Source organism: Camelina sativa, chromosome 9 (genome assembly GCF_030686135.1).
Source record: "Camelina sativa cultivar CO46 ecotype springtype chromosome 9, ASM3068613v1".
NCBI lineage: Eukaryota > Viridiplantae > Streptophyta > Magnoliopsida > Brassicales > Brassicaceae > Camelina > Camelina sativa.
Genome location: NC_141888.1, coordinates 19905438 through 19918522, shown reverse-complemented (window position 1 = coordinate 19918522; position 13085 = coordinate 19905438). Strand labels below are relative to the sequence as shown.

Sequence of the window (13085 nt, the reverse complement as noted above, 5' to 3'; positions counted from 1 at the left end):
TATTATTTAAATCATTTGGTTCATGAAATTCTAGTTTTTTTTTTTGTGATTTTTATCTGATTTGATAGTTCAAGATTTTAATAAAAATCTAACCGATCACTAATTCGGTTCACATTCGATCAAGATTTGCCATCATGTCAATCTAAAATTTATGGTGAAATAATTAATATTTTAAACTATCATAAACTTGATGAATTCAAACTAATATGAATTTATGGTATAAATGTTATACTAAAAAAAATATATTTACAAATGTAATATCTCAAACAAAAATTTCACCCATACTGTTGCACGGATTATTACCTAGTATATTTTTAAATGTAGCCTAAAAATCAAGTCTACAAATTGTGGCTGTGGGCAAGCGCCCTTTACTTCATGGCTGATTCGAGAAATCCTTTCGTTAATTGTATTTTTACTTCTTTAGTTAATGATGGCCATTCATTAATTCGTTTCATCTTCCATTCTTTTACGGGGGGTTTTTTTTTGTGTGTAAATTGACCTCAAAGTTTACCTTAGAACTTCCTATTTTTAGTAACTCTTCATGTGTCCCTCTTCCCATGTAAATAGACTATCGACAATGTTACAAATGACACACACAATAAGGAGGCTATTCTTAGTCTCTTCTCGTAGAATTATCGATACCGAAAACTTCGCAGAAGAAAAAGATCAAGAACTCACACGAATTAAGAGAGAAAATCAGAATCTCTCATGATTCGTTATCAACCAAAAACAAAGATTTCTAAGGGTCAAGCGTTTGATAGATGGCAGAACAACACGAAAAGAGAAAATGCAGAAGTGGAGTGTATCATCTTGTGCGTTGAAACTTAAATCATAGACGAAAAGGAAACGATACAAAGTTATAAGGCATCATGAAAAACAACAGAAAGGCTGGGACCGAGGACTCCTCGAAATGGATGTTAGAGAGCGTCGAGATAGATCCAAGTGGTGCGGGTTCGGTGAAACAACCGGAAAACATAACCAATAACAATAATCCCGAGAGTAGTACCGGTAGTGGTGTTGGTGGTGGTGGTGGGATCTTGAGGAATATGTCTAAGAATCTCGGGGTGGGATCAATGATCAGATCTATGAGCGTGTCGAAATGGAGAAAGAGCGGGAATCTTGGATCCCCGAGCACGAGAAAGAGTGGAAACTTGGGGCCTCCACTACCTGTGGCCCAAGAAAAAAAACCAGGGCCACAAAGAGTTGAGAGAACTACATCTAGCGCGGCTAGAGGACTACAAAGTCTCCGGTTCCTTGATCGGACAGTCACTGGACGGGAACGAGATTCATGGAGATCGATCGAGAACCGGTTTAATCAATTCGCCGTTGACGGGCGGCTTCCCAAGGAAAAATTCGGCGTTTGCATTGGTAAAACTATGATTAATCCTTTTTTATCTTACGTAAATGTAATCTTTTAAGTAATACTATGATTAATCTTTTCTTCTTACGTAGTTAAACGTAATCTTTAAAAATAAGGTTATATTTTTTTTTTTTTTTGTTGTCAATTTGAAAAGTTTGTTCTTCAAATTAAAATAAAATGATGTTTATATAATAGAATTATGTAATGTGTATTAGGAATGGGAGATTCATTGGAGTTTGCGGCAGAAGTATACGAAGCATTGGGTAGGAGAAGACAAATAAACACAGAAAATGGGATTGACAAGGACCAACTCAAGCTTTTTTGGGAAGACATGATCAAGAAAGATCTCGACTGTCGCCTCCAGATCTTCTTCGACATGTAACCACTTTTTAATTATGTTTGGTTTTAATTTGTAAAATATATAGAGAAAAAATGTTAACAGTTGCGGTGTAGGTGTGACAAGGACGGAGACGGGAAGTTAACAGAAGATGAGGTTAAAGAGGTTATAGTGTTGAGTGCATCCGCGAACAAGCTCGTGAATCTTAAGAAGAACGCAGCGACTTATGCTTCTTTGATCATGGAAGAACTCGACCCCGACCAACACGGATACATTGAGGTTTCATCTTGATTCCATTTCCATAAATATCTACAACATATTAGAGTGACCATGTGAAGTTTTCAATATCTTTTTAGTTATTATTATATGAAAATGATAATACAGTAGAAATTAGTAATTTTTGGTTTTATGAAATTGAAACCTAATTAATATTGATGGTAAAACCAAAAGTAGTTTTATGTTGCATGCACATTATATCTTTATGTTGCATATTTTGAATTTTTGTTAAAAGTTTTTTTTTGTGTTGCATGCCTTGTCCACTCTGACATTTATTTAGTTTACATCGACCAGATGTGGCAACTCGAGGTGCTATTAACAGGAATGGTATCAAACGCCGACTCAAAAAAGATCGTGAGGAGTTCGCAACAGCTAACGCGAGCCATGATCCCAAAACGTTACAGAACATCGACTAGTAAATACGTTTCAGTAACCGCAGAGCTAATGTACGAGAACTGGAAGAAGATATGGGTCGTCACATTGTGGCTCGCAGTAAACATCTTCCTCTTCATGTGGAAATACAATGAGTTCACTACAAGCCCTCTTTATAACATCACCGGCCGCTGCGTTTGCGCCGCTAAAGGAACAGCCGAAATACTGAAACTAAACATGGCTTTGATCTTGGTCCCTGTTTTAAGAAGAACCCTAACGTTCCTCAGATCAACTTTCTTGAGTCACCTGATCCCATTTGACGATAACATCAATTTCCACAAGCTAGTAGCGTTGGCGATAGCGGTTATTTCCTTGCTCCACACGGCACTACATTTGCTTTGCAATTACCCGAGGCTAAGCACTTGCCCTCATGATTTGTACTCGGACTATGCGGGAAATCTCTTGGGGGTCAAGCAACCTACCTATTTAGGTCTAATGCTGACCCCGGTTTCGGTCACAGGAGTTCTAATGATCGTCATTATGGGTATCTCATTCACGCTTGCTATGCATTACTTCAGAAGGAACATAGTGAAACTGCGTAAACCATTTAACCGTCTAGCTGGATTTAATTCGTTTTGGTATGCTCATCATTTGCTGGTTATTGCTTATGCTCTTCTTATCATCCATGGTTACATTCTTATCATCGAGAAGCCTTGGTACCAAAAGACGGTAAGTTTATATACTACAATGAATATATGTTAAGAGATATAGAGAGACGTAAACGTAACATATTAAGTAAACTTTAGAGTCTTAACTTTTTTACAAATACTTATGTTGTATGGAAAAATAAAGACATGGATGTACGTGGCCGTGCCAATGGTTTTGTACGCGGGCGAGAGGCTCTTCTCACGAGTTCAAGAACACAACCATCGTGTCCACATTATTAAGGTAATTGTTTAAGATTCGTATATGTATATTCCTTCTTATAACGTTATGAATTAATTCAGAAGATTATGAAGTGTAATATGTAATAACAATTTCATTGTGTTTTCTTTCCTCGTAAATTGTTTTTGCCTAGGCAATTGTATATTCAGGCAATGTTCTCGCACTCTATATGACAAGACCTCAAGGGTTCAAGTACAAAAGTGGTATGTATATGTTTGTCAAGTGCCCTGATATCTCCAAATTCGAATGGTAATAACATCTTCTTCGAAAACGGATATCTAAACAATAGTTATATAACTTACCAAAATAAATATTATATTTTTATCATTGAAAATATTAATTGTCATTTTTTTTTTTTGTGATTTAGGCATCCATTCTCCGTCACTTCTGCACCCGGAGATGATTACTTGAGCGTTCACATAAGAGCATTAGGAGATTGGACCTCTGAACTTAGGAACAGATTTGCAGAAGTAATTTTCTTAATTTAGTTTTTTAAATATGTTTCTATCACTTTCAATACATGTCATAACCAAAATCAAAGTCCAAATTTGATATTTATAGTTACTTCTTGTTTCTTGTAGACATGCGAGCCTCATCAATCATCAAAACCTAGTCCAAATAATCTTGTTCGAATGGAAACAAGAGCGAGAGGTGCAAATCCTCTCATTGAAGAATCACAAGTCTTGTAAGTGAATTTTAACTCCTTGATAAATCGAGGATATTCTTACATAAGATGATCGAAATCTGATATCATTCGATCCATATCTATCCACAACCAGATTTCCAAGAATTTTTATCAAGGGACCGTATGGGGCTCCGGCACAAAACTATCAGAAGTACGATATTCTTTTGTTAATCGGGCTAGGGATCGGGGCGACCCCATTTATAAGTATCCTAAAAGACATGTTGAACAATCTCAAACCTGGAATTCCAAAATCTGTAAGTAATCTTTAACCAAAGTGAGTCTTGAAGTAACAATAAGACTATATGAAGCAAAGTATAAAGGGGTGTAAAATTTGGAAAATGCAGGGGCAAAAGCATGAAGGAAGCGTAGGAGGTGAAAGCATAGGAGGTGCAAGCATAGGAGGTGCAAGCGTAGGAGGAGGTAGTGTAGGAGGAGGTAGTGTAAGTGGAGGTAAGAAGTTTCCACAAAGAGCATATTTTTATTGGGTGACAAGAGAGCAAGCTTCTTTCGAATGGTTCAAGGGAGTTATGGATGATATTGCAGTGTATGACAAAACCGTAAGTTCTAATATCCAGTTTTAAAAAGTATGAATTGAGTTTTATATTATACATGTTGTGTATTTTCATATTAGTTTTGTGATAGTCTATTAATATACAAAAATATATACTATAATGTTAGTCTTCAATTGATTTTACAATACCTTGGGAAAGCTTAATGATGTCACGCAATTTAGCATATAATATTTTTTTATCTATATCTTTATGTTATATTTTTTGTGTGTGTAATGTATTTGGCAGAACGTGATAGAGATGCATAACTACTTAACAAGTATGTACGAAGCAGGAGATGCAAGATCTGCTCTCATCGCTATGGTCCAGAAACTTCAACATGCCAAAAACGGTGTTGATATTGTCTCTGAGAGCCGAGTACGTTTAAACTTTTTTTTCTTTATTATATCCACTTTGATATTTCATTTACCTTAGTTCTATTTCTCATCGCTATTTAAAATAATAGAAATTTCCTATATTCCTACCTGATTCAGATACGAACCCATTTTGCATTGTCAAGCAAGCATGAAACTTCTCGCATAGGTAATTGGTTCTTTTAGTTATTTTAAAATATTCTTTAACATTGCTAGCAAAATGTATTTGAGTGTCTTTTATTAAATATTCAAGTTTAATTCTCATTCCATGTATGAAATTAGAGAATCTTCATGTGTTACCTTTGGCCTGTTTTTATTAAACTAGTTGCATAATAAGCACTTTTTCTTGCATTATTTAAGAAATTTCATAAGGAAATATGTTCAAAGAAACTATAATCATGTAATTTCTGGCCTTACTATTTTGGGTTTTTAAACTAGCTTTAACAATAAAGATATATAAATTTTAGTATAGTTGGTAAAGAAAAATTATAAGGGAATAGGTTTCTATTTCTTTTTTGGGACTCTTTCTTTTTTTTTCAGTTTGAATTTTTATTTTTTAACGTTTTATTTGAGATGATCTTAGTTTATATGGTTGATTTCAGGTGTGTTCTATTGTGGAAGTCCCACGCTTGTTCGACCGCTAAATTCACTTTGTCAAGAGTTCAGTCTAGAGTCGTCCACCCGATTTACTTTCCACAAAGAGAATTTCTAACTTTTTTTTTGTTTCTTTTCATAAAATTGTTTGTAATATATTGATTATTATTGAAACAAGAAATTTTGAGTTGAGTTATCTCACTTAGACTTAAGGACAATTTGTAGTTAGGGTATGTATTTTATAGTCAGTTAATTAGTCATGTTACGAAAGATAAATCTCAAGATAGAATTTTATTTCGGTGACATTTTTAAATGAGAATACTTGATGTAATACCTTCAACATATTTATTTTAAAACTATTTTTGTTTTTGAAAATTGAAATGTATATTAGTTTAAATGGCAATTAATTTGTCCTATCAACTAATGAGTAAACTTCCATTTAAACTATATTTATTCTCACAAGGCATTAGATTTCAAATTTTAAACTATCAAATATTATAAAAAATATTTGATAGGTACCACATAGTAACAAAGGTTAGATCTTGTTTGAGAGAGCCCGGTTTACACGGATTTGTGTTGAAGTTGATCTCCGGAAACCGCTTAAGGGGACAGTGGTAGTTAATGGTGCGCGGTACTTTGTTTCGTATGAGGGGTTGGCGAATATCTGCTCTGCATGTGGTTTATACGGGCATCTAATTCATAATTGACCACAACAAGTTGCGGTGACTCCAACAACGACTACAGTTGTATCTGGTGTCGAGAAGGAGGCATCCTCAGATGATGATGGTTTTACGGAGGTCTCAAGACGGGGGAGGAGTATGACAAAGGCGGCGACAACGGTTTCTCCGAGGGTTAGTGCGGTGAGACCTGCTGGTGGTGCGCACCGGAGTACGATGGTGAACAAAAATCCTGCCATTATTGCAGTATCAAACAAGTTTGGTAACTTGGAGGTTGATATGGAAATTGGGGAGATCCGGACAGAGGAGGAGATTGCAGGGGCGAATAAGGAAAATGAGGATCCACAAAATCAGGTTAATAGAGGGAAGAGTGTTAACCAAGGCAAGCCGATTGTTTTTGGGGCTGTAGGGGAGAAGAAAAACAATGGGCCGAGGGAAGATGTTAGTGGGAAAAAGCCCAGATCGAAAAAAGGGGTGGTGTCAAGTGGGCCTCGTCAAATGAAAGTCACAGGGCCCACTAAAGGCCTGGTGTTTGGTCCGGCAAAGAAAGAGGTGGAGCTCTCTGCGTCGGGGAAAAGATTACGGGTTGAGAAAGATATTATGGGGAGATCAGGGGGTTCTTTCTTGGTGAGTAACTTGGATCGAATCGAGGAGCCGGGATGGGTAGGAGATCGGGGGAGTGTTGAGACGTATGCGGCAGCAAGCACGGGTACGGTTTCTCTTGCACTGGGTGTTACCGCGACTGATGGATTGCCAGGAGGTGGAGGAGAGACTCGTCAGGCTTAACGGTTTTCCCTGGCGATTTTGGAGGAATTTAACATTGTTAAGATGAATTGCATATTGTGGAATTTCCGGGAGCGAATAAACCCCAATTTCGAAGATCAGTCCGATATCTTTTGAAGAAGTTTTGTGTGGATATGTTAGCTGTGTTCAAAACGCACGCAGAGGGAGACAGGGAAAGTCCTATATGCCAAGAGTTAGGACTCAAAAACTCCTTTCGGGTCGACGCTGTGGGTCAGAGTGGCGGCTTGTGGCTTTTATGGAGATCTAGTATAGGAGATGTGGAGATCGTAGAGTTCACGGACCAGTTCATTCATGCGAAAGTGGTGAATGGTACAAAGATTCTTAACTGGATTGTTGTGTATGCCGTCCCATCTGCGATTCGTAGACAAGGTCTCTGGGAAACGTTAAGTGATACTGTGAGGGGCGTTGATGGTCCAGTTGTGATCGGAGGGGACTTTAATACAATCCTCAGACTGGATGAGAGGTCTGGGGGAACGGTAGGTTGTCCACGGATTCACTAGATTTTGGGGATTGGATAAACGAGTTGTCTTTAATTGATATGGGGTTTCAGGGTAATAAGTTTACCTGGAAATGGGGTTGTGAAAAACGGTTCTTTGTGGCTAAAAGACTTGATAGAATTTTATGTTGTGCTCAGACTCGCTTACAGTGGCAAGAAGCTATGGTTACCCATCTTCCTTTTCTGGCATCGGATCATGCACCACTATATATTCAGTTATCACCAGAGGGGAGACAGAATCCGCTAAGACGTCCGTTTAGGTTTGACGCAGCCTGGTTATCTCACCCTGGGTTTAAAGACATGTTGGTTAACTCGTGGGATGGTAGCATCAGTACGCAAGAAGCACTGAAGGGTTTGCAGAGAACATTGCGTAAGTGGAACAAGGAAGTATTTGGTGATGTATAAAAGAAAAAGGAAAAGTTATTAACTGAGTTAAAAATGGTGCAGACTTTATTGGAGACTAATCATACGGATGTTCTGTTACATCGGGAAGCTGAGCTTCAGGGAGAGTTTCATTTGGTATTAGAGCAAGAAGAATTCATTTGGTTCCAAAAGTCCAGGGAGAAGTGGATCGTTCATGGAGACCGGAACACAAGTTATTTTCATACGTCAACCATCATAAGAAGGAGGCGTAATAGGATTGAGATGCTTAAGAATGATGTTGGGGCTTGGGTTTCGGATGGTGAGGAGTTGGAGGGGCTAGCGTTAGACTATTACAAGAGACTATATTCTCTTGAGGATGTCGAACCAGTGGTGGAGAGTCTTCCCTCTGAGAGTTTTATGCGGATATCTCATGAGGATCAGGTAGTCTTGAGTAAGCCTTTCTCGGGAGTGGAAGTGGAGAAGTCTGTCAGAAGCATGGGGCTGTATAAAGCTCCTGGTCCGGATGGTTTCCAACCGATTTTCTATCAGAAGAATTGCGATGTGGTGGGAGATTCTGTCACACGTCTTGTGTTGGACTTTTTTCGAACTGGAGTTTTACTACTTGAGCTTAATGACGTGGTTGTAGTCCTGATACCGAAGGTGGTTAAGCCATAGAGGATTTCTCAGTTCCGGCCAATTAGCTTATGTAATGTGTTATTTAAAACAATTACAAAAGCCATGGTTGAAAGATTGAAAGGAGTTATGACTCGGGTTATTGGTCCAGTGCAGAAAAGTTTTATTCTAGGTCAGCTGAGTTAAAATAACATCATAGTCGTTCAAGAGGCGGTTCACTCTATGAGAAGAAAGCAAGGTAGGAAGGGATGGATGCTCCTGAAGTTGGATTTGGAGAAGGCGTATGATAGGATCAGATGGGACTTTCTTGGAGATACCTTGAAGGTTGTTGGTTTTTCGGATGTGTGGGTGCACTTGATCATGCAGTGTGTCACAGGAACGTCAATGAGCCTGTTATGGAATGGGGAAAAACGGAATCTTTTAAGCCATTGCGTAGTTTACGGCAGGGAGATCCTCTTTCTCCTTACTTATTTGTCCTATGCATGGAGCGATTATGTCATTTGATTGATGGTTCGGTTCTGCAGAAAGAGTGGAAGCCGATTAAGCTATCAAGAACAGGACCTCAGTTTTGCCACATTTGCTTTGCGGATGATTTAATTCTATTTGCAGAGGCAACAGTGTCTCAAATTCGGGTGATATGACGTGTTTTGGGAGCTTTATGTGGGGCATCGGGTCAGAAGGTTAGTTTGGAGAAGTCAAAGATTTTCTTCTCTAAGAATGTATGTAGGGAACAAGGGAGGTTGATTAGTGAGGAGAGTGGGATCAACTCAACAGTCAACCTAGGGAAGTATCTTGGTATGCCTATCCTCCACAAACGGATTAATAAAGAGACGTTTGGAGAGGTCTTGGAGAAGGTTTCATCTCGTTTGGCTGGATGGAAAGGGCGGTCATTAAGCTTTGCTGGACAGCTTACATTGACAAAGTCCATTTTATCGGCTCTTCCAGTGCACACTATGAGCACTATCAAGTTGCCACAGGGTATACTGGACAAGTTGGATAGAGTAGCACGAGATTTTCTTTCGAGGAGTAATGCAGAGAAGCGAAAGCATCACTTGGTTGCGTGGAGCAAAGTGTGTCGTCCCAAGAGGGAAGGGGGACTCGGGATTAGAGCGTGTTGTAATATGAACAAAGCTCTACTGGCGAAGGTGGGTTGGAGAGTTTTACATGATTAAGCGAGCATTTGGGCACGCGTAGTGAGGAGTAAGTATAAGGTGGGCGATATTCATGATACATCCTGGATATCAGTCAAGAGTAATTTCTCTTCGACGTGGAGGAGTGTATGTATGGGTTGCGGGAAGTGGTTACCTGTGGAGTTAATTGGGTGGTCGGAGATGGGAAGAAGATTCTATTCTGGACAGATAAATGGCTTGCAGGGGAGCCACTTGTTAAATGAGCAGTGGGTGCTTTGCCTCCGGGGTTTGATAAAATTACAGCCAGAGAGTTATGGACAGATGGTGTGGATGGGATCTTTCTCGTATATCACTGTATGTGTCGCGGAAAAGTGTTTAGAGCTGGCGGCTGTAGTATTGGACTGTTTCACTGGGGCTTCTGATAGGTTGTCATGGGGAGGAAACTCGGAGGGTAAGTTTACAGTTGCATCTGCGTACAATCTCCTGATATGTGAGGAGAGGCCTGCACAGAATATGGAGAATGCGTATAAGAGGATATGGCGGGTGATAGCTCCTGAGCGGGTTAGAATCTTTCTCTGGTTGGTAATGCATCAAGTGATTATGACAAACTCTGAGAGGAATAGACGTCATTTTTGTGATTCAGATGTTTGTACGGTTTGTCAAGGAGGTATCGAGACTATTCTCCAAGTTCTCAGGGATTGTCCTGCTATGTCTGGCCTGTGGGATCGTATTCTACCGCCTAGTAAAAGACTGGTATTTTTCTCTCAAGTCTCTGTTGGGATGGGTATATGAGAATTTAGGAAGAGGGATTGTCACAAGGGAGGGAGATTGGTCTACAGTGTTTGCCATGGCTATCTGGTGGAGCTATGCCATGGCTTCCTTGTTAGGGACTGGATTGTCCGTATTAAACATGTGTATCGTGAAGCTAATCGTCTAGCCGATGGTTTAGCGGGATATGTGATTTCTTTACCGCCTGGTTTTCATGCTTTTGATTTGGTTCCTAATGTTGTTGCTACTTTGTTGAGGGATGATATTGATGGCCATATGTGGCCGAGACACATCCGGTTATAAGTTTATTTTACTTTATAGTCGATAAATCCCAGGGGTTGGCCTATTCACCAAAAAAAAAAAAAAGGTTAGATCTTGTTAGTATATATTTTATGAGGTTGGCCTATTCTTATCTTATAGTAAATGCAAATTTTTTAAATTTGATCATCAATTTGTGGATGCATAGATGTAACATATCCATAAATGAGTTTGACGAGCACGATTTATGGATCATCAATCTTGCTTCAATGAGTTTGACGAGCAAAATTTACCAATCGAACCAAGTATATGGTGCGTTAAAGAATTTTTTGACCAAGTCATGAATACCTTGTCTTTTATACCACCAAGTGGTCATGCACTCACCTCTTTAACAGAAAATTTATGATCAATAATGACAAAACAACACTACAACAAGCCTCCAACACGTTCCTAACCTCAGATCACCGTTTCACAGGAACAAATCTCTAAAACAATGATTTAGAACTGTAAGAAAACTCACAAGCACTATTTCTCTCCTTCTAACTCTGGAAAAACAACAAATGAGCGGCTCTTGAACCCTCACGTTGACTTTCTGCTTAAGTACCACGTTTTAGGGTTTCCCAAACCCAACCACTTTAATTTAACGATTTAAAACTAAACCGGCCAAACCAAAAATTAATAGTGTCGACCGATACCTTTCTTGGTGTCGATCAACACCCACCCCAAATGTTATAGAATTATATAGTCATGAGCAACAGTTTCAATGTCCTTTTATTTTAAAGCAAGATTGCCATGAGCACCAATGTCAAACCAATGAATATTGAGTCAACATGGTTGCTTTGGATCATAAAATAGAACCAGACATGGAGTCAAAATTATAAGTATAGAACTTGACTAGAAACTTAATTAAGATGATATATGTAAAAACAAAACCATGATCATAATATTTTGTTAAATAAGATAAGAACTAGATTATGGCCCGTGGTATACTATAGGATAAGTTTTTACATAATTTTTTTTGTTAATGTACTATGTTAATACTAATTTGAGGCATTCTCAAAAATACACAATTTTTCATGTTCCTTTTTAAAAATACCCTTCCATGTTGACCATTTTTATACTATCCCTTTTTATGAACAAAATGACCAAATTACCCTTTCTTTAAATGACAACAAGAATGTACAGTCACCAAAATCAAAAAATTTCCCGCCAAAAATTAATTTTTCCCGCCAAATTCGAAAATTCTTCCCGTCAAAATTTTTTTTTCCGGCCACAAAATTGAATTTTATATCTTATAAAAACATTGTAAACCCTTTTAAAAACCTTGTAAAAGCGTTTAGAAGGTGTTTAAAAACTTTTTAAAAACCTTTCAAACGCTTTTAAAAGGTTTCTAAAAGCGTTTACAAGGTGTTTAAAAACCTTATCAAAACCTTTTAAAAGCGTTTACAAGGTGTTTAAAACCTTATTAAAACCTTTTAAAAGCGTTTACAAGGTGTTTAAAAACCTTGTAAAAGCGTTTACAAGGTGTTTAAAAACCTTGTAAAAACGTTTACAAAGTGTTTAAAAACCTTTTAAAAACTTTATAAAAACCTTTTAAACGCGTTTACAAGGTGTTTAAAAACCGTATAAAAGCGTTTATAAGGTGTTTTAAAATCTTGTAACAGCGTTTACAAGGTATTTAAAAACATTTTTAAAAATATTTCTAAAAACATTTTGAAAACCTTTTAAAAACCTTGTAAAACCGTTTACTGGGTGTTTAAAAAACCTTTTAAAAACTTTTTAAAAGGTGTTTAAAAAACCTTTTAAAAACCGTTTAAAACTCATTTAAAAACATTGTAAACTTTTTCTGGCGGGAAAATTTTTGGCGGGAAAATTTTTTTGTCGAAATTTTTTTGTTTGGCTGGAAAATTTTTTTGGCGGAAAAATATGTCGGAAATGTTTTTGGCGGGAAAATTTTGTTTTTCTTTTTATTGAATAAAATACTTTTCATCTAAGGGTAAAATAGTCATTAAAAATTAAAGGAGGGCAAAAATAAAAATAGCCAAAAAAGAGGGTATTTTTGAAAAGGGATATATTCAAAAGGGTATTTTTAACAAATTCTCTACTAATTTTGCTAATGTACTATTTTGTTAATTTTAGTGATTTCATATATAATCCACGGTATACCTACAACAATTTTTGTTTAATACAATCTTAATTAAATTAGTTTCATTCGGCATATTTTATATTGGTGTTGTTAAAATAGTAAAATGATGATTTAATCCGTATTGAACTATCATATTAATGATATTTTTTTTTTTACTATTATCAGTTTAATCATGTCATGTCATATAACCTGTCATGTAATATAACTCGTTTGTGTTATTTTGAATATTTAATATATTTAAATATTCATAATTTTAAATTTTTATTAAGTTTAGAAATATCAGTTATAAATTATAAACTTCTTAAAATTTTATGATTTA

General features: G+C 37.1%; 2 protein-coding genes across 2 annotated transcripts; both read left to right on the top strand.

The window, feature by feature from the left end:
* Window positions 1–375: 375 nt before the first annotated feature.
* Window positions 376–5866, top strand: LOC104711037 (putative respiratory burst oxidase homolog protein J). Its single transcript, XM_010427706.2, has 13 exons — window positions 376–1368; window positions 1576–1738; window positions 1814–1976; window positions 2268–3074; window positions 3198–3293; window positions 3424–3539; window positions 3658–3760; window positions 3872–3975; window positions 4070–4229; window positions 4320–4532; window positions 4773–4901; window positions 5018–5066; window positions 5500–5866. The coding sequence occupies exons 1-13, from the start codon at window positions 870–872 to the stop codon at window positions 5607–5609; spliced, it is 2712 nt and encodes a 903-aa protein (XP_010426008.1). The 5' UTR covers window positions 376–869; the 3' UTR covers window positions 5610–5866.
* Window positions 5867–7085: 1219 nt separating this feature from the next.
* Window positions 7086–7873, top strand: LOC147938353 (uncharacterized). Its single transcript, XM_087465599.1, has 2 exons — window positions 7086–7448; window positions 7523–7873. The coding sequence occupies exons 1-2, from the start codon at window positions 7086–7088 to the stop codon at window positions 7871–7873; spliced, it is 714 nt and encodes a 237-aa protein (XP_087321725.1).
* The last annotated feature ends 5212 nt before the right edge of the window (window positions 7874–13085 follow it).